Raw genomic sequence first — 22084 nt, 5'->3', positions numbered from 1 at the left:
CATGGGAGAAATGTTGGACGGTATGTAAATGCACATTATGGAGCTAAAACCCACACACAGGTTGAAGGTTATCAAGAGGGTATGGGATTTCAAATTTTGCAGAAATCTCTTTCTCTCCTCTCCCCCCACAACTGGGGAAAATAAATTCTCAAATCAGCTCAATAGGAGCAGAACACGCTTGCTACTTAGGGAATAATGGTGTGTGTGGTTTTTTTTGGGGGGGGGCAGAAAACCAGGGAGGAAGATAATGGATTATCCTGCAGGAAGTCATGGCCGACTTAACTGGGACCTTAGACAGAAGTATTCCATGCTGCAATATTTTATTGTAGCTCCCACATGTCAGGCAGCCACCACCAACCTTTGCAGACGCAAGGCCCGCTTTTAGCTACAACCTGTGCAATGAAGCCACTTCTAATTTTTGGACCAGCGATCTATGCCCCTGTTCCTGTTTTGTTTTGCTTTTCTAAAACCTAGGATGACTGGATGCAAGAGAGGTCAAGGAAGAAATCTCAGCAAGGTCATCTTGTCATTCAGGAAAGAGAAAATCTACACCTTCTGGGATTTCTTCTAGAAGAGATGAGGAAGCCATGGTCCTCCAAATGTAGCCGAGCTACAGCTCCCATCACCCCCAAGCATAACCCACACTGGCTGGACCTGATGGGAGTTGGAGTCCAGTCGCAGATTCTCCATTCCTGAATGAGATACACATTTGGCCTATGTTGTCTGGGATGTTTTAAAATATTTGAAAGCTGCCGCCATGTGCTAAATTGGCTCAAAGAAACAAAAAGCGTGTTTTAGATAGAGCTAGCATATTTTTCCGTGAATAAGATTAGTTTTGCCCCCTTAAAAATAATGTCAAAAATTAGTGGGCGTTTTATACACTGATACATCTCTCCCCCCATTTTCTTAAATTTGAGTCCCCAAAAACAGGGGGCATCTTAAACATGAGGGCATCTTATAGGCAGAAAAATACGGTACTTTCTAATCTGAACATTTCTTCAGAAGTAAGTCCCTTTAAGTTTTAGATCTCTGGGGTTTACTCCCAAGTTGCTGTATATGTGTTAAAAACAGAGGCATTTTTCTCCCACTCTTTGAGGCAGATCATGATTACTCTGAGAAATGCAGCACCAATTAATTGCAATTAACAGTAATCATTTTTGCACTGAATAATAATAATGAGAATTATTCCAATTAATAATAATTGTAATTATTATTGTTGTTCTTAACCGCATTAAATGATAAAATAATCAGCAGTAGAATGAGAATCTTTCCAGTACTCCTACTTATGCTGTTACCTCATTTGCAAATTGACACTTCAGATGACTAAGGTACAATAAATAACCAATAAACACAAAAACATACTTTATTTGTTTCTTCTTTATACAAAATAAAGAAACTAGGAGCAAAAAACTATAATACATTCTTAAACAGGTGTGTTGCCTCCGAGAAAGGTTTAGACTGGATTGGCGTTTGCTAGTGGCATTCCAAAATTGGGTTTTTAAAAAACTTTTATTGGTAGTTGTGGTTATATTTCCGCCAAAATAATTATAATTATAATATAATAATATTAATAATAATAATAATAATAATAATAATTAAGAAAACAAAAAAAAAGAACACCCTCCCCAAATCCCTCTCAACATATTTAAATAAGTCCTGCAAGTCATTCCAGCACTTACCACGAGGGGGCGACGTGTCACCAATGAAACATTCCTCCTTTCCGGAGATCTTTTCCCAAAGTCCCTTCTCCTGCCACCATCGAACACGCACAAAATAAACCTTTTAATTAAAATAAACTGGTTCTCTCTCTCTTTTTTTCGGATTTAGGAAAAACAAAAACCCAAAACAACCCAAAAAAAAACAACAACCCAAGACGCAATCCTGGACGGGGCGGGGACAGGTGATGGTCGTTTTGCTCCCCAACCTCTTTCTCACATCCTCCAGTCTGTGAAACAGGCGAGTCCAGCTTTGGTCCAACGAATGGGCGAGTTCCAGAGATTCGCTGCCAGAGGTTCCTCGAACAAAGACGGCGAACCACTTCTGGGCGCTGCAACCGGGGTGGGTGGGTGGGTGGGTTGGTTTGTTGGTTGGGGGGGCCCGCCAGCCATGTCCAGCGTCCCCACTGTGAGCCCACCCGGGGCCAGACAGCGGGCCGCGCGCGGTCCTTGAGCGGCCCCCGAGGGGCGTGGGGGAAAGAGGAGGTCTGGCGAGGCGCGATTTGGCATCACGGTGGTGGCGCTTTTGGTAAACGGAGTTTTCGCCCCGACGGAGCGGGCGGAGCTGGACAAAAAAAAGGGGCTACTCTTCTTTCGGTCCGGTGAGGTCAGGCGCGCGCCCTCCGCCAGGGGGTGGCTCTACCACACGGCCGTCTCGTTCAGCTCCTGGTTGGGGTGCGAGAGGGGCCCGCTGTAGCTGGACATGGAGAAAGGGGGGCTGGGACCCCCGCTGAAGACCTCGCCCGGGATGGGGTGCAACGAGCCTGGCAGCCCGGGCTCCGGGCTGGGCGTGTCGGGGTGAGAGATCATATCCGTATACCTTTGGTTCTCGGAAGCGTGGTGCCCGGGAAGAGGGGGTTCCAGGGGTCCGAGCGGCGTGGATCCGGCCCCCGAGGTTGGGATGTAGCTGGAATCGGCGGGGGACTGCGCCTGCGAGGGGGGGCCGTGCGGGAAGAAGTCGTAGTTGCCCCCAGGGCCGTAGTAGTCGCCTTGGTAATCTGAGCGGGGAAGGGAGGGGAGAAAGGAGAAAGCGAGAGCAGGTGAGAGGGATCTAAAACCGGGTTGGCGAGATCCTACAAGGGGAAAAACCCTCCTCCCCTCAAAACCAAAAAATTCCTCCCAGTAGCACCTTAGAGACCAACTAAGTTTGTTATTACAGTGGTACCTCAGGTTACATACGCTTCAGGTTACATACTCCGCTAACCCAGAAATAGTGCTTCAGGTTAAGAACTTTGCTTCAGGATGAGAACAGAAATTGCGCGATGGCGGAGCGGCGGCAGCAGGAGGCCCGATTAGCTAAAGTGGTGCTTCAGGTTAAGAACAGTTTCAGGTTAAGTACGGACCTCAGGAACGAATTAAGTACTTAACCTGAGGTACCACTGTAGTGATGTATGGAAGTGAGAGCTGGACCATAAAGAAGGCTGATCGCCAAAGAATTGATGCTTTTGAATTCTGGTGCTGGAGGAGACTCTTGAGAGTCCCATGGACTGTAAGAAGATCAAACCTATCCATTCCTCTGGAAATCAGCCCTGAGTGCTCACTGGAAGGACAGATCCTGAAGCTGAGGCCCCAATACTTTGGCCACCTCATGAGAAGAGAAGACTCCCTGGAAAACACCCTGATGTTGGGAAAGATGGAGGGCACAAGGAGAAGGGGACGACAGAGGAGGAGATGGTTGGACAGTGTTCTCGAAGCTACCAGCATGAGTTTGACCTGCGGGAGGCAGTGGAAGACAGGAGTGCCTGGTGTGCTCTGGTCCATGGGGTCACGAAGAGTCGGACACGACTAAACGACTAAACAACAACAAAAGTTTGTTATTAGTATGAGCTTTCCTCCCCTCAGTTAACCATTAAAAAATCCCATGGATGGAGAGGTGGTGTGGTGCAATGGTTAGAGCTCTGGACCGAGGTTGGGGAGGTCCGGGTTCAATTCCCCGCTAGGCCATGAATCCCTAAGTGAGCGACCTGTGACAAATCACTATTTCTCAACCTACCCTACCTCACAGGGTTGTTGTGAGGATAAACTTGAGGGGTGGGGAGACAGAGCAATCTCCGTGGAGGAAGGGATAAGCAAGCAAAGAAAAAAGCATTACATCAGCATATCGATGCCAACGGGATTTGCCAGCCCTGGGCTAGGAAACAGAAGAAGACACCGCTGGCTTCCTGCCACTTCTCTCCTGGACGACCTGGGCAGGTGGGCAGCCGCGCCCACAGAACTGCCTTGCCTTGCCAGTTTGGGGAGTTGAGACCATTGCGCGTCATGCAGTTCAGTGCTGCGCGCAATGGCTGGCAGAGGCTCCTCTCCGGGGTTCCGGGCAGGGAATATTCCCCAGCACTAACCCGGAGATGTCACCGGGGATCGGACCTGGGACAAAAGCCCTTCCGCAAGCATAGTTGGCCATTGACATCTCCCGGAAGCAAGAGCCATTTATGTTAGTCTTGCTTTACGCGCAACCGAGTTCAAGCATTAGCTCCGCCACTGAATCCAGCTCGACTCCTTTCCGGAGAAACACCTCGGAGAGGTAAAGCTGCAGGCCTGCGCATTTTTGGGCTCAGAAGCAAACCCTCTCTGCTCCACACCCCCTGACCTCCCCCAAATAAGCAGAAGGAGGCTCATAAAGACGTCTGCAGAGGCCAGGACAGTCGTAAAAGAATGAAGGACACTCAGGAAGGCCCGAGAAGGGTCAAACGCATAGCTGTCAACTTTTCCCTTTTTTAAAAAAAGGGAAATTCCCTTATTCCGAATAGGATTTCTCGCAAGAAAAGGGAAAAGTTGGCAGCTATGGTCAAACGCCAGGCAGGATTCATACTTGAAATTATCCACAGTGGGCCAGATGAAACAGGCCAGGACATAACCCCAGGAGAAGTGCAAAGATTATTAACAACCACGATTATTGCAAATAGTAGAAATGTGGCATAGAAATATATTATTATTATTATTATTATTATTATTATTATTATTATTGGTAGTAGTACAATAACAGCTGATATTTTATTTGCATGCATTATCAACAACAGCAAGAACAACAGCATGCTGTAATAATAATAATAATAATAATAATAATAATAATGGTATACTACTAATAATTTTATTATTAGTATAACATGGTAATAACAACAACGTACAACAACAACAACAATATACTGCTACTAAATTTATTGCTTGGGTGCTGCATTTTCACATTGATCTGCCCCCAAAACAGCTCACAGCACAAATTATAAACCAGTGAGCACACACACACACACACACACAGAGAGAGAGAGAGAGAGAGAGAGAGAGAGAGAGAGTGAGAGAGAAACATACACAGAGACATTTATACAAAGGATAAACTTCTACCACAGAAACCTAGGCATGGACACGGCCTTTAGGCCAGAAAACCACTTATAGCTCGATGCTGTACAGGTAAACTCAAAAGTTCCACTCAATTCAATAGCGCCCCCCCCCCAAGTGAGTGGGTGTAGGATCGCAGCCATGGCGCGCAAGACGGTTGTGCCATTTCCCGCATGAGGATGAGGGTCTGTGATCAGCTACTGTGGGGTGGGATCGGTGTGCGCGCGCACGGAGGCGGGGGGTGGACGGTTTGGGGTCACCGAAAACAACACAGTGTGAATCTACGGCGATTATTCTTTACAAAGTGTGGGGTTTAAAAACAAGAAATAAGTAAATGCATTCAATAATAAATTAAGCAATAATTTTGGTGAGTTTTGTCTTAATCATTGGGACAATTTAATGGCGGATGCCACGACGATGAGTTGCCGGAGCTCAAAAACAAAACCTCCATCTCCAGAGGCAGTATACCGCGAAATAAATACGGCAGAAAGAGGACAGTGAAAAGCCAGCTCCTTTTGTTTTGCTTTTCTTGCCTAAGCGCTTTGCTAGCGTGTTCCGCGGATGTGGGAAGCCAAAAACTGGATTTTTTTTTTGCCTGACGCATCAGACAGGCGCCTCCACCCTCCATCTACCTACTACCGCCTGCCTAAACTGTCATGGAACAGTTGAAAACGCCCCACAAACCTCTCCCGATTTTATGCTTCAGAAACAAACACCCCTGACGACACACTCAAGCGGTATAAAAGCATCCTCAAAGGACATCCGCCCCCCCCCGCATCGAATTCTATTCGATACGTCACGGCGTCCCAAACAGAACGTTCGTGGAGAAAGTAGCAGAGACATCAAAGCCCGGAGCCGCCTTAACGTTCGTTTGTTTATGGACTGCTATCAGATGCGCACCTGATTCTATACGCCCCTTCCATACGCTCCGAGCCTGAAGAAAAAAATACACGCAGGAGGGAAAGATGGGCTTGTAACATTTTTTTTTTAAAAAAATACAAAAATCTTAAATCTCCAGAAATTGGGGCTTCACATTCAAATGAGTTAACCTTTACTAGCAGGAACCCGGGTGGGAGGAGAAAAAAAAACTTCTTAAAATGCGGTGGGACTTCAACGCAGAGTAAACGCGCTTAGGATTGGGCTGCAAATTTAGTTTCGGAAAACTAGGAGGAAGCAAGGGCAGAAGCAGTCGCTTTAAACCGGCTGGAGTTAATCAATTCTGTCCCCGCCTGCACCTTCCTCACCCCCCCCCCCCGCCCATCATCCTCCGCCAGTGGCGGATAGGATGTTAATTCGATTAAAGATACACCCATTCCTTAAAAAAAAAAAAGGGGGGGGGAGAAGGCCCACACAAGCCTAGAACAAAGGTGTTCAGCCGGAGCCAAGTCCGCACGCTTATCCTCTAGAGGGGAAGACGTTACTCGCATTATCTTGCCGCTCTAATTATTGTTATTGCTTTTCATAAGAATAATTTTAAAAATATTTCATCACTCGCCCTTCACCAGCAGGTCTCGGGGCCAGTTGCAACTATTTAAAATTCAGAGTAAAAGACACAGTTGAAAACATTGATTCACAAGAACAGGGCGGGATCTGGAAACACACACTAATTTGTCAAAGGCCACGGTCTTCAGCATTCCCGCAAAAAGCTGCGTAGTGAAGGCGCCAGACGCACGTCTCTGAGGAGGGCATTCCACAGCTTAGGAGCTGCCACAGAAAAAAAGGCCCTTTTCCCGGAAGTATACATTTATATTACGCACACTCACACAGACACGTTTTTTTCTATGAGAAGAGGGCATTTCCTGCACATAATTTGACACATACACTCTCAGAAATACTAAAGGGAGAAACTTCTGGGAACAGCTAGAATTCGCCAGCGAACAGGACTTTCTCTTCAGGCAGCCCGAAACCCCCGCAGGGCACCACGTTGTAGCAGTGTATTTTAATATATCTTATTTGACATCACTTCTCATGCTAAATATCCAACGTACAGGCTGTTCCCGTTCCTCTCGGATGCTTAAATTGTGGCTTTATTAGTTTGCATGCTTTTTTTATTTCTGACACCAGAAGATAGTTCCATAGAATGTACATTGAATTAATTATTTACTTAATTGTTTAATAACACTCGTGTATACCTCTTCCTAACAACACCCGCGCCCGCGCGCACGGAACAACAAGAGCTAAGGAGACGCGTAAAACACACGAGAAAATCCTCTGAAGTGCTTACTGGAAAATAAGTCCCGCTGTGTTCAAGTAAGTTTACTTCCCAAACCAGTTTAACATCATTCCCGTCACTACCCGAAAACTACCCCTGGCGATTTAAGGGGAGAAGGAGCACACAGCCATAAAAACGGCCTGATGCCGAGTCCGACCACTGACTGGCAGCGACTCTCCACGGTTTTAGACAAGGGATTTGGAGGTACCATTTGGGATTGAACCTGGAGCCTTCTGCATGCCAGAAAGATGCTCTGCCACGGAGCTACAGCCCTTCCACGGGTACCAAATTGAATAAAATATTGGGGGGCCCAGGCAAGCCCCGCCCTGCCTAATCGATCACGAAACACGGGGCGCACACCATCTGAGGCGCACACCATCTGAATGGCAATGCCTGTCAACTTTGGAGGGCCCAGCCCCCGCAAATATTTTATGGGGGGGGGGAAAGGATCTCGACCCCTAGGAGTTGGATAAGCCCCTTTCCTGTCTTTGGAAGTGTTTTGGGGGGTGAGGAAGAGTGCCAGATAACACCCCCTACCTCCAAAGACGGGGTATAAGGAGCAGGAAACCAGATAGACCTCGGAATCCTCGGGAAAATGGGGTTTCCAGGTTCCCTCCAGGCGAACCTTGCTCAAAGAAGTAAATAAATATTTTCCCTCCCGGGGGTCGTTTTTTTAACGGGGTTCGCCTTCAGGGAGCTGGAAGGTGACGGGGTGCGGGGAAACCGGGACGCGGTTCCTGGAAGACATATGTCCGGGGCCCTGGCCAGAGGCGGCGGCCGCCTTCCATACGCGCCTGGGGTTCGGCCGTAATTGGAACAAATGCCGTCTGAAAAGAGTACAAAGGCGAGGCAGCTGGAGCTTTGTTCGTCGCAGCGCAGGGCGAGGGAGCGCGGGGCGTCAAAGGGGTCGGGCACAGCCGGACCCTCCCGCACAAAGCCCCCTTTCTCGGGCGGGGCGGCGGGAAGGAGGAGGAGATCCAGGCAAGGACCACGCCTCCTCCCCGTCAAGGAAAACCGACGGGGCGGAGGGAGAGGCTGGCCTGAAAAACGTCGGGGAAGCCGTTGGAAAGGGTTAGACTGAGGAACCAACTAGGGGGCGGGGGTAGGGGAAACAAGGGGGAGGGTAAGAAGAGGAACCAAGGGGAAGAGGAACCAACAAGGGGTGGGGGCAACTATGGCGGAAGAGGAACTAAAAGGAGAGGAACAGCAAAAAAGCAGGGGAAGGGTGTATTTTTGGGGGGAGGGGGCGGGCAAATTCAAGCAACCGGCGGCCCTGGTTTCCGAGCACCCTCGGATTTTCAGTGATTTTGCAGGAGGGTTAAGGGAGGAAAGGGGAAGAAAAGCGGAAGACAGGGAGAGGTGGAAAAGGAAGAATCTGTGTGTGGAAGGGAAGAAAGAAAGAAAGGATTTTTTACTCTGTCTCCCTCAGGAAGCAAGAGGTTCGGATTCTAAAGAGGCTGGTTCCAAAGCCAAGACTGGTCCAAGTTTTACTCAAAGTAGCCCCTAAGTTATTTGCTCTAGTGACTGATAGATAAAACTTTATTCGTATTAGCCAATGGCCACAGCAACAATAAAACATTACAGTATAAGCAGAAAGGGGAAACTGGGCTCTAGTGATTATTTATATGTGTATTTATATACAGCTTCCTTGTCAGAAAATGGCTTCTAAGCGGTTTACAAATGTAAACCCAATGATAAAAATTATATCCGCCCGGTTAAAACGCACAATGAATGAAACCAGTTAATCAAACCAGCCATAATCGCAATATACCAGAGGACAAATTCATTAAAACAGCATGGCTGAAGAAGCAATTAATACGGTTAAACAAGGAGGTTGTGGCCAGGAGATCAAGGATGGCTTGTCTAGAGAGGCGCGTCTTCAGGAGGTGGTGGGATGCCCCAAAGGGGCGGGATTTCAGCAGCGAGAGTATTGACTTCAAGTTAGTCCCAAAATGCACATTTACTCCGAAGTAAAATCTGGCTGTGCTCGCAACATTCAACCCCCTTTTAAAGCACAGCACTTCTACTCAAGGAATCATGGGAATTGTAGTTCCTCACTCACAGACCTACTGTCTCCGGTACCCCGAGGGGGGGGGGAAAGGCTCCCAGGGTCCTTTGGGAAAAGTCATGTGCTTTAAATGTAACTAGTGTGGATCTGCTTCAGGTAAGGATGCCCAGGTAAATGCCTCTAGGATGGTGATCCTTGTTTGATTGGGAATCTAATATGTTTTGGGGACAAAACTCAGAAAAAAGTCAATGGATGAAAGGAAGGAAAAGCGCCCACCACGATTCCGCCCACCCCCAATCGGGGGTGGGGGGACCTTCTTACCTCCGTAATAAGTATAAGGGGTGGAGCCTAGCATTTCGGATTCATCCAAGCGGCCTCCCAGAGGGCGCATGCGTCGAGGACTTCTGAAAAAAGCGTGTCTCCGGGCACCCAGCGCGCTCAGTTGTTTCATCCGTCGCTCCTTGGACCGTCGGTTCTGGAACCAAACCTGCGGGGGGCACAGAAGGAGAGAGGCCACGGTAACGCCCTCCGGCCGGACTGAACCCGAACAGACACCCAAAAGAAAGGCCGACGGATGGAGAAGCAGGAAATTAAGATTAAAAAAACGCACACCACACAACCAAACTCAAAATATACATAAAGGGAAGAGAAGTTGGGGAAGCGGGGAGGGGAAGAGAAAGTGGGGGAGGGCATTCAATGACAAAAAGATACCCCCTCCCCCTGCTTGCAGAAAAACGTAAGGGTTTTCTTTGTAGGTCCATCAAGAGGAAACCCGGTTTGGAGGAGAGGGCTTCAGGATCTGCCCATGAAGACTAAATAGTTGAGATTCCTGCATTGCAGGGGGTTGGTCTAGATGACCCTTGGGGTCACTTCCAAGTAACTCTACAGTTCTATGACTCTAGGACACTGAAAAGTCCCTATGTAGTACTGTGCTAATAAATGATGTTATATTGCCATGGACTGTTAGTAGGGTGAGTAGGCCTGCTAATTTGTGGCGTGAAAGGTTGCATGATGGCTCTGCTGCTATGACTGCTGCTGCTGTTTTGTGCCCTAATTAAGCATCAGTCTACTACTACAACATAGAAATGTCTGTAGTAATAACTACTAGGAGTAACAACTACTAGGAGTAGTGTGCACTAAATGGTACAATTAGCAGTGTGGGGAAACAATCCAAAATATCTCCTGTTTCATCACTTTCCCCGCCTTAAAAAAAGCATGTTGACGTGTACTAGAATATCCTAGAGATTTCCTACTGCATTTTTAATACTTCTTGGTGGTGCTTGTATTGGTTTTGCTCCGGAATCCCCCAAAACATGGTGCTTTAAAGTACCAGAATGGGATTCCCTTCTGTCCTATGTTACCCATAAGACTATTCCTGTTAGATGGGATCAAAGGTCCATTCGAACTGGAGATGGGGAATCTGTGGACTGCCAGGTCAGGTTGGACTGCAATTCCCATAATGCTTAGTCATGGGTCATACTGGCTGAGGCTGGTGGGTGTTGGAGTCCCACCTAAAAGGCCACCATTTCCCCATCTTTGATCTAGACCTGCATCCATTTAGACCTTGCAGGTGCTTTTGAGAATCAGATAAGCAGAACATGAAGGCAACACCCTTCTCTCTTTTCCTTGGCCTCAGCAGCTGAACTTAAGAGGTATACTGCCTCTGAACTTGGAAGCTCCACTGTCATTCTCTATTAAACTGTTCCAGAGAGAGAACACACACTTGCAAGATACAGTGGTACCTCAGGTTAAGTACTTAATTCGTTCTGGAGGTCCGTACTTAACCTGAATCTGTTCTTAACCTGAAGCACCACTTTAACTAATGGGGCCTCCTGCTGCTGCCGCGCCGCTGGAGCCTGATTTCTGTTCTCATCCTGAAGCAAAGTTCTTAACCTGAAGCACTATTTCTGGGTTAGCGGAGTCTGTAACCTGAAGCGTATGTAACCTGAAGCATATGTAACCTGAGGTACCACTGTACTCAGTCCTACACAGGCTGTTTCATTCATCATGGACAGGAGGAAAAGGCAGGGGGAACTAGAGGAATCTGATCTGTAAGCTGCCCAGAGTGGCTGGGGAAACGCAGCCAGATGGGCAGCATATAAATAAAATATAAAACTACTGCTAATAAAAATAGTAGGGTTTGCTTCAGTAGACTCCATGTGGCATGATGCTACCGGACCACCCAGATGGGTGCTACATGGCATCGTTGCAAAAGAACACTGATCCCATGTTTCAAATCCACAATCCTTGAAAAACCCGGGGGGGGGGGGCTGTCGTTGGATTATTCATTTTCAGCCTTGGCCTCTGAATTGAGGTAAACATCAAAGGATTGGATCCAGTGCAAGCCTTACACAGAATACATACATTTCCATAGGTCTACTTTGAGTAGGACTATCAACAGTTACAACCCATCTTTTCCACCTTGGAGGTCTCTCTCTCTACATTTCTATGGCTAAATTCTGATGACTATATTTTTTATTAATGCCTATATGATTTTATGACTTTTCCCCAGTCCTCTGTCCACTTATCTGGGAGTAAGCCCCACTGAACTCAATAGGATTTACTTATTAGTAGGTAGAGATCATATTGTACTATTTTTTTTAGTCAGTAATTTTTTTAACCCACTTTTCATAAGCTACCTTATGTGATGATATTCTAAAATCCATGACATTAATCCATATTGCCATCATAATGTATTGATAACTGGAGCCAAGTTGATGGATTTGAGGGCTGTATCCAGCTAAGTTAGACTAGATCCATTGAAAATGATAGACTTAAATTAGCCATGTCCATTAATTTTCAGTGGGTCTACTCTTGATACAACTGATGACCCTGTGGCTCAATTAATGTTTAATTTACAACTCGGGATCGAAACAAGTCATTGTAAGAGAGGCTGCTTTATAAGTCAAGCAAGAGTCCTTGAATCTCACCAGAGCTACTCGTCGTTCTTTTGGCCTGCACCCCATCCCAATTTAAAACATAAGGCAATCATACAGGAGTGTGATAAAAATTGCTGAAATGCCCTGCATAGGAATGCTACCAGGTACCACTGTTCCATTTTGAGTTCCTTCAAATTCTGTGCACAATACAAATCAAAACAAAAAAACATGTAATATTAATTTGCTATCCTTTCACTTGCCTCTATATTATTGCAATATTGCATTTATATAATGTTTCCCATTGTTTAAAATGGCTTATCAAATCCCATAGATTGCTTGCAATGCTGGAAATATTTCCAGCAGAACAGGGTTGTGTTAAACTGAGACATACTCAGCATAGACCCATTGAAATAAAGGGGCATGACTAATCCAAGTCCAATCAATCAATCAATCAATCAATAGTTTCAGTGGGTCTCCTCTGAGTATGACTTACTTGGACAGAACAGATAAATAGTAAACTTACAACAACATCATGGCTGTCTTAACACCAGCTCAAAACCATGCATGTTTACTCAAGAGGAAGTCCTGCTGATTTCAGCAAGACTTACTGGTAACTTCATAATTATTGTGCCCAGGATTGCAGTCTAACCTCCAACCTCATGGGGGCAGTGTACATTGCTGGGGGAAGGGCCATAGCTCTATGGTGGAGCATCTGCTTCTCAGGCAGAAGGTCCTGGTAGGTCTGGGCTGGGAATGTCTCCTTCCTGAAACCCTGGAGAGCTGCTGCCCAGTCAGTGAGGATACTGAGCTAGTTGCACCAAAGGCCCAACTAGGTATATAAAGCACCTGTCTATGTGTTGATTTCAATGGGAGAGCACCAAACTGAGGGATTCATTTTCCTGTTGAAATCAAGGGGACTAGTGATTTAACTGAGCTGAGGCTCCAATACTTTGGCCACCTCATGAGAAGAGAAGACTCCCTGGGAAAGACCCTGATGTTAGGAAAGATGGAGGGCACAAGGAGAAGGGGACGACAGAGAACGAGATGGTTGGACAGTGTTCTCGAAGCTACCAGTGTGAGTTTGACCAAACAGCGGGAGGCAGTGGAAGACAGGAGTGCCTGGTGTGCTCTGGTCCATGCAGTCACAAAGAGTCGGACACGACTGAAGGACTAAACAACAACAAGTGATTTAACTTTGCCGGGCATAAGTACTGTCTGTGCACTTTAAGGACCAAGGCTGCAGTTCTCTGCACATTTACCCAAAAGTAAATCTCACTGAAATTACTAGGAAACGCTTCTCTGCAAACATGGATAGGGCTTTACAATTCTAGGCATGCATCCTTATGAGGAATATTGACTGAGCATTCGTAGCACTTATTACTTCAAAGTAAACATGAATAGGCTGGTTTGTTGTTGTTGTTTAGTTGTTTAGTTGTCTCCGACTCTTTGTGACCCCATGGACCAGAGCACGCCAGGCACTCCTGTCTTCCACTGCCTCCCACAGTTTGGTCAGACTCATGTTGGTAGCTCCGAAAACACTGTCCAACCATCTCGTCCTCTGTCGTCCCCTTCTTCTTGTGCCCTCAATTTTTCCCAACATCAGGGTCTTTTCCAGGGAGTCTTCTCTTCTCATGAGGTGGCCAAAGTATTGGAGCCTCAGCTTCAGGATCTGTCCTTCCAGTGAGCACTCAGGGCTGATTTCCTTAAGAATGGATAGGTTTGATCTTCTTGCAGTCCATGGGACTCTCAAGAGTCTCCTCCAGTACCATAATTCAAAAGCATCAATTCTTCGGCGATCAGCTTTCTTTATGGTCCAGCTCTCACTTCCATACATCACTACTGTACTGGGAAAACCATGGCTTTAACTATACGGACCTTTGTTGGCAGAATAGGCTGGTATCCACATTCATTTTAAAGGGACTTGAGCATACATTTTCCCTTAACTTATTTTTAGCCAGGTCTGCTGGGAAGTAAATCTCATGAATTTGGTAGGGTTTACTTCCTCATAAAGTGTTCCTCAGGTTGGGCTTTCCTAGGCAGCTAGCATGGTGGGACAATAAGAATAATGGGGTGTACGATGTCCTTTTGATGAAGCATGAAAGTTTTGCCCTTTCTACAAAAAGAGAGAGGGAGGTGTCACATAGCCTGCAACAAACAAAAACAAAAACAAAAAACCTATACTTTAGTACTACCCATCCGGATTTCCACTATCCATAAAAACAAGTATTCTAATATTCCACACTTAAGTAAACGAAGGTTTCCCAAAACATTTCAGGATGAAGAACGAAGGTAAAATGACGGCCACCTTCTGGTAAGAAGGACAAAAAGCTTGAAGATTTCTGTAGCTCCTTCCAACTTTCCTGGTTGTTGCTGGGTGATGTGAGTGAGTGAGTGTGTGACATCATCTGCAGCTCAGATGACATCACATCACAGGAGACCCTTTGCCGATGTCAGTTGTGACAAGCTATGATGCAATCTGCAACATGTAGAAGATCACCCCCTTTCGGTAGACGAGTGTGTGGCTGGATATAGAGAACGCTGCATTCCAAAGAGCAGTGGCTCTATCATCCCCTAAGGGCCACCAAAATGCACAGAGATGAGCAAACCCCTCTATGGTCTAGTGCAGAACAGGTAAGGTGATAGTCCCATCGGAGCTCGGACTCAACAACCGGGCGCGGGTCCTCTTACCTGGATGACTCTCATGTTGAGTCCCGTTTCTTGGGCTAGCTGCTCCCGGATATGCCTGGTGGGCTTCGGGGTGGCAGCAAAAGCTGCTTTGAGGGTCTCCAGCTGCTTAGCCTTGATGGTGGTCCGGGGTCCCCTCCGCTTGGTCCCCGAGTTCTGCTCCTCATTCTCGTTGTTGGTGGTCTCTTTGTCGGAGGAGGTGGAGTTGTCGGTCTCCTTTGTGTCGTCCTGCATCGGGTCCTGGATGTCTGGAGACAGACTTCGGTCGGTACAAGAGGACACTGACAAGGAAAGGGGAGAGCGGGCGTCACTCGTTGGGAAGAGAGGGCTAGCAGCTGCACGGGTCAGATTTACAGAAGGAAAAGGGTATCAGTCTTTCTCTTTCCCAAAGGGATCACTTGGCAGGACAGCGTTCATCAGTCACCAGGCTTAGGTATGCAAAGACCCCTCCCCTCCTGCAAAATCAACATCAGATTTCATCCTGTTTGGACCTAGGGTAGGAGAGATGACAGGCCTGGAAAGGAAGGTGGAAGTGTGGTGTGGTGGTCAGACATGGACCTGGGAGACCAGGGTTCAAACCCCCACTCAAACCATGAAGCTCACAGGGCGACCACTGCCTCTCGGCTTATCCTACCTTGCAGGGTTGCTGTGAGAGCAGGCAAGAGATCTTTGCGCGCCGTTTTGGCAAAGGAGGGCGACACAAACAATTCAATCTTACTAAGGAGGGAGCCACCAAGTACTGCTTTCAGAGAAAAGCAGTTGTCTATCTCTGGTTGGGCTCCCTCGAAAGAAATACGCAGAAGGTGAAAAGAAAAGACAGGAGGAAGAGGACACAGGCTGCCCTGAGGAGCACCGAGGATCCCAAAGGCGGAGGGAAATGCAATCAATTAATTGATTCATTAATGAATCAAACAAACAAATAAAGCCGTCTGAAAAGCAGAGGCCAGCGGCGCCCCACCCCCAGTCCTCTTGATCCCTTTCCCCCATTTTCTCCCCTAGATCTAACCCAACCCAAAGCACCTGGGTCCCGATCCTGAAGAAGAAGAAAAATGGAAGGAGGGAGGGATATGGGCAGGTCTGGTTTTGGAAGGGGTGTTGCAGGACCATTGGGGCGGGGAAGAATCCCAGACTATGTGCTCTCTACACACCTTAATCTGAGACGCACGTTTCTGGGAAGGCGGCTCTGTTGGAGGTAAGGGGAGTTGACTTCTGAGCAAAGGGAAGCATGTCCCAGTTGCAGGAGGTGTGAAATAAAATGAGGTTTATTTTTCAAAAACGTCACACCGTCAGCAACCTCTTCAGTACGTTGCCTCCTAATTTGCTGCTGCTGCTGCTATTTGCATTTATATCCCACCTTTCCGGCAAGGAGTTCGAGGTGGCACACATGGTTCTCCCTCCACAACAGCCCTGTGAGGTAGGTTACTCTGAGAGGCAGAGACCGACGCAAGGTCAGTCAGTGAGCTTCATGGCCGAGCGAAGATTCGAACCCTTATCTCCCAGGCCCAACACTTTAACCGCTACACTACACTCGCTTTCAACCTACTTTCAATAGGAATTTTATTGTCTCCCCGCTCTAAAAGTTCTAATTTTATTCCTGCTCACTGGTAGAACATTTGCTCTGCATGCAGAAGGGAGCTAGCTGCTTGAATTTCCGCCCCCCCCCAATACAGCTGAGACTATTCCCCTGCCTGAATCCCTAGAAAGCCGCTGCCAGTCAGGGTAGACAATATAAGGCTGCTTCCTACGTTCCTGTGAGGTTTGGCTTGCTATGCAAGGCCCCGCTCTCATCAGTAACTTCCGCTGCTGGCCCTATTAATCGACGCCCGCCCCGTCTAAAGAGAGGGAAGCCGTTCTGAAATCTGCTTTGCGCTTATTGATACCGCTGGAAGGAAGCAAAAAGGCTCTGGGAGGCGTTGGAGACACCCCCACTGGTTTGTAGGTCTCCTTGAGGCGCCTGCTTGGACGCTCTGGAGACAACACGCGAGATTGGAGGGTCTTTGGTCCTATCCTATCCAGCAAAAGCAGTTATTGTATTCAAACGAATGCAACGTGTCTCCGGGGGGGGGGGGGGAATTGGACCGCCAGATGCCTCCCCCTCGACGGCTGCTGCAGGGGACCAGGGTCATATACCCCCACAGATGGAAGCGGGAAGGCACTCCTAAACAGGGTGACTTCCAAATCCCCTCTTTTACAAAAACAAAAAACAAAGACGGAGAAGGAAGGGGACAAATTCGACAGACCCCAAGCTTTATTTTTCTGGGTAAAGCTTTAGAAATAGACAAATACAAGGTCTTCCTTCTCTCCTTCACTCTCCCTTGTTGCTAGCACACACACACACACACCCACACCCACCCACACACCCACAGCCCTAATGCTGTGCAATCCATTTCGGCACCGACGGGTTAATTCCCCAAACAGAAAGAACTGGAACCACGGTCTTCACCGCCGCGGCTCATTCTTCTGTTCCCTCCCCATGCGAAATCCTTCCTTCACTCTCCTCGTCCCTCTTTTGTCTCCCTTCTTTCCCCGCTTCCCTTTGTCTAAAGTTAAACTGTAAGCTCCTCCAGGCAGAGACCCGCCTCGCGCAGAAATCCTTCTGCGCGGCGCCTGGTGGGATATAGAAAAGGACCTTCCAATAGGCGGAAGAAAGGCGCGATAGAAATGCAACGTCGAAGGTCCTCAGAATCACTCTGAAGGTCTGGGCTGGGGGCTGCGCTCGTCCTCATGTGTCCCTTCTGACCCATCCATCTCCGCTCCCTTTGCTCGTTCTCCGTCCAACGTAAGTTTGCAAGCAACTCGGGGCAGGGACCTGAGTTACAGCGTAAGCCTCTGCGCCTTTACTGGGAAATCAGTTCCACCCAGTTCAACGAGTCCTACTTCCCAAAGGAGTGTGGCTAGGTGTCCACACATCAGCAATCAATCAGCAAAAAATAAATAACAGGAACAGCAAAATCCTTAGTACCACTCACTAAGAGCAACAGTACAGTTGTTATAGGAGATCGCCCCTATCTAGCAGCAAATGCACGCTTTCCAACTGCAGGCCGTTCGAGTTACTTTTGCAGCTGAGGCAAAAAGCAAAGGAACCTATGAAGCTGTCTGATAATGAATCAGACACAAATTGGTCCATGTATTGCCTCTGCACCGACCCACAGCTTTCCAGGCTTTAAGACATGGCATCTCCCCCAGCCCTATACAGAGATGCCGGGGACTGATCCCGCGGACTTCTGCACACAAAGCAGATCCTCTACCACTGAACTAAGGCGCTTCTCTTCCTCCCTGGCGCGCGCCCGCGCTCGCACACACAGAGAGAAATCGCGAATCAAATAGCTAACAAAAGGCTGTTCTTTCCTGACACTCCATATCGGTTGCCAAAGGCGACTCCTTCCCCCTGCCCTAGGGTAGGGCCGGCTCCGTCGGCTCACCTGAGTTGAGACTGCCTTCTTTCAAGCTGGCCGAGCTCAAGTAATCGTCCTTGCAGACGAATTTGTTCTCGTCGATGATGTAAAGCTCCTCGCCCGTCGAGAGCTGCTTGTTACACACCATGCAAGTGAAACAGTTCAGGTGAAAGACTTTGCTCCGGGCTTTGCGCACCAGGTCCGACGGGGAGATGCCTTGCGCGCACCCGGCGCACTTGGTCCCAAACCTCCTGGATACAAAAGAGATAGCGTAAGAGTGGGGTGAGGAAAAGGGGGGAGGTCAGAGAAAGAGAGGATGAGGACCCACTAAGGAAGGAAAGGAGTCTTAGCGGGGAGCCGCTCTCCATGGTATTTTTGCGCGCTGGGAACTTCTAGACCTTCCCGGTAGACGCTGCCAAATAATTTTGGGACGGAGCGGGGAGGAACAGAGGGGTCATATTATTACCTAGCCCTGGAGAAGTTTTGGCGACGGGGAAGGAACAGGATCCGACCAACGCAATCTTTCCCGCCTCCAGTCCAGAGGAATTGGGCCATCTCGGCCGATTTTGCGCAGGAGAACCCCCGTCGGATCCAGTCCCGGGTGCTTGATCTACTTGAGGCCTGTAGCAACACTCTCACTAGGTGCTTTTTTGATTGTTTGTTGGCAGCCTGGGGTGCTTCCCCCCCTCCCGCGTGTGTGGTGCGTTGGACTGAATCGGGGCCGCAGTAGAAAGACCCAAACTGGGGTCCTTTAGATCTAGGCATTAGGAACCACCCCCTCGCAGTCGCAAAAAGCAAAGCGCGCTGCGTTAGGGGAAACGAGAGCTGTGGAAACGCTTTTAATTTTCCTTATTGCAGCGAGTTGTGTGGGTAGCTAGGCATGCGTGTGTGTAACGTGTAAGAATCGCCTGTTGAAATGTGGTCCAAAAACTAAAATCGAGGTCTCTGTATCGATGTGTCAGTGTGTCTGCCCCCGCATACACCTCGAATTTGGGCTATAGAGCGCACAAGGCTCCAAGTCATCACCTCCTCCTCCGCTAGGCACCATTTTCTCCCCAGGATGGCCCACGGTGACGTGGATTTAGTGAAAACATTACAACCCATAAATCATTTTGGTGCGGTTAGTTTGAATGGCGGTCGCCTCATCTGCACCCTATTATTATTATTTTTTTAAAAAACAAACCGTTCAAGGGGTTTAAAGTTTTTAAAAAGTGGGGGTGGGGGAGGGAAGAGGCTGGAAAGTCTAAGAATTCAGAATGGCCATTACAGGCCCGTTTACATGTGCAAAGCCAGCTTAGCCTTCCATTCATTCATATGCGTTTGCCTTGGGGGGCCCTATGCCCGCAGAGCTGAAGTCACTTCGGCTCCCCCTCTCTCGCCCTACAGCACCGCACCTTCCCGTGCCTGCCATTTCCATCTCTAAACAGATAGGCGCTTTACCTCCAATTAATGCCCGAAAACAAAAGGCTGGGATGGATTTGCATTTGCAAAATGAGGGTTTATTTGTTGATTTTCATTTTCCCCAAGACAATAAGGAAGGGAGGTGGGGTGGGGGAGTGAGAAATGCGGGTGGGCCACAGTCAAAGGAGGCGAAGATTTCCACCTCCTTCTCCGAAGGTTTTTGGCGGGGTGGGGGGACAACACCTGAAAGCAACTGGCTTTTAAGATCTAGGGGGCCTTGAAAAATATTATTGTATAATAATAATAATAATAATAATAATAATAATAATAATAATAATAATAATAATACTGGGGGGGGGGACTTGGACCCCTTTCCTCTGGACGAAAAAATAATGTGCCTCTATGAATAGTCACAAAAATGGATTCCCCTAAATGTGTATATATTAGGAGGTGGGGGTGGCGAACAGGTACCGCTCCCCCAATACCCCCGAAACTGTCATCCTTTGCTTATATAGGCTGTAATTGCAGCCCCACTTACCTGGGAGTAAGCCCGGTTGAAATCAATAGGACTTTAACTTCTGCGCAGACAGCTGTAAATTGTGAAGGAGACCGTTGAAATCAATCGGACTTACTCCCGAGTAGGGTCGGACTGCATATATTTAAACCTCGGCTGCCCAGACTAACAGGGGGTGGAGGGGGGGGCCTCTGCTGGTTATATTTTCAATGAAAATATAAAATCAAGGGGAAGGGGATTGCGTCGATTTGGCATTGTTGGGGTGGGGACGCAAGAACTTCAGGACCAGCTTCTGGGCCTCTGTCATGCTGACAAATATTTGTACCGTGCCGCCGGGAAATTCATGGGCTTTGGCGCGCCTAAGCCCACTTTGGAGCGCAGCCTCGACGTCAAAACAGCAGACCTGAGTTTACTCGGAAGGAAGCCCTAGTGAATTCGATGGGTTGGTGTTCTTCCCACGGAAAGCGCGCACATAATGGTAGGCTAAATCTTCTTTCGACCCTTTCTCTAAAGGAAGGAGGCTCTTCTTGCCTGTGTCAAAATGGATATGGAGTATTCCTTTTTATTTCAGTTTTTCCTGGGTAATTCGGGTAGCCCGATTTCTCGCCCTCTCGGATAAATCCATCGCTGGTGGAGAGAGCAGGTTTTGACCTTGCTACCCCCCCCCCCCATTTGTCAGTATTTTCCAATACCAAGCTATATAAAAACCTTTAAAATAACAAAATAAAAAATCGCAGGACATCCCCCCTCCTTTCTGTCTTTGGGCTGAGTTTCTAAATCAAAGGATGCAAGCCTCTTCCCCTTACTCGGTAGTAAATCCCATTGCCTCCCCCTCCCATGGGACTATCTTCCCTAGGAACCGAATTTAGGACGGCCTGATCCTATGCCCCTTTGTTCAGCAGCAAGCCTCTATTTCGATGGAACTTACTCCTGGGTAAAGGGTGCATGCTTAAGGAGCACGCTTGGCGATGGCTGGCTTAACCCCAGGGAAACAGCCATAGAGGGATCAGGCCTTTGTGTGGGGTGTGAGTGGGGGGCGTTGTTCAGAGTCAGGGTCCTTAGCGTCTGTTTACAAATTGGCTATACAGAACTAGCAACACTTTTTGGAGAGCCGAGAGAAGAGTAGAACCGCAGTTCTGAAGGGGATGGAATATGGTGTGCAATTTTCCAGGGTGGGTGGGGGGGAAGACTTCAGGGGCTGCAATTCTAAACTCTGAGGTGTCGCACTCCATTTAGTGGGGGCTCAGACCCTAAGGAAGTGGGGTTACGACTACAACCCACACCATCCAAGAGGGACTATTGGGGTGTTGGTGGGGGTGGGTTAGAAAAGAGAGGGGGGAGACTTAAGGGTGGGGGAAGGAGATGGAGAAACGTCGCCCCTCACCTGAAAAAGTCGTTCTTACAGTAGAGCTTGCCTTCCCGGGAGAAACATTTCTCGGTCAGGTTGCATTTGCAATCGCAACACTGGACGCACTTGATGTGCCAGGCCCGGTCCAGTACGTTGAGCAAGAACCTGTCCAAAATCGGCCGCTCGCAGCCGGCACAGTGAACCATCATAGCCGCGGCCGGATGGGGGTGGTGGGGATCTCGCCGCGCCGCGCCCCGCTGCCAGCCCACCTCGCCTCTCCGCGCGCTCCCTCTCCGGCGCGCTTCTCGGTGCGCTCTCGCTCTCTCTACTTGCCGTCGGGGCAGCGCGCTAGCTCCTCTCTCCGCCTCGGTCCGCCTGCAGGGCGCAGTCCGGGCAGGTCAGCAGCGACGCATCCTCGGCCCGGCAGGGAGCCTCGACGGCAGCGGTGGCGGAGAGAGACGAGGCCCAGCAGGCCCGGCGCTTCCTCCCCTTCCGCGGTCCTCTCCGCCGGCGTGTGGGTGGCTGCCCGGGACTTTGCTCCACTTTCATGCTGTTCCCATCGCCCAGCTTTGTCTCCCGGCTTTAGTAATTCGCGCA

At 48.5% G+C, this 22084-nt stretch overlaps 1 protein-coding gene and 1 long non-coding RNA gene across 3 annotated transcripts; one reads left to right on the top strand and one right to left on the bottom strand.

Moving 5' to 3' along the window:
- Window positions 1-1423: 1423 nt before the first annotated feature.
- On the bottom strand, window positions 1424-22041 carry LHX5 (LIM homeobox 5). 2 transcript variants are annotated; one of them, XM_081842004.1, is made up of 5 exons: window positions 21524-22041; window positions 18252-18475; window positions 14833-15077; window positions 9587-9752; window positions 1424-2713 (listed from the first exon to the last, which is right to left on the bottom strand). In XM_081842004.1, the coding sequence occupies exons 1-5, from the start codon at window positions 21694-21696 to the stop codon at window positions 2355-2357; spliced, it is 1167 nt and encodes a 388-aa protein (XP_081698130.1). In that variant the 5' UTR covers window positions 21697-22041; the 3' UTR covers window positions 1424-2354. The 2 variants fall into 2 exon arrangements, with proteins under 2 accessions (XP_081698130.1, XP_081698129.1); XM_081842003.1 differs by having other exon boundaries at window positions 1426-2713; window positions 14833-15110; window positions 21524-22037.
- Window positions 14672-15775, top strand: LOC309330524. The gene is made up of 2 exons (XR_014151472.1): window positions 14672-14775; window positions 15325-15775. It is a non-coding gene; the product is annotated as an uncharacterized lncRNA (long non-coding RNA).
- Window positions 22042-22084: the final 43 nt, after the last annotated feature.

This window comes from Podarcis erhardii (genome assembly GCF_964252035.2).
Source record: "Podarcis erhardii genome assembly, chromosome: 15".
NCBI lineage: Eukaryota > Metazoa > Chordata > Lepidosauria > Squamata > Lacertidae > Podarcis > Podarcis erhardii.
This window is presented reverse-complemented; position numbering and strand designations above follow the sequence as displayed.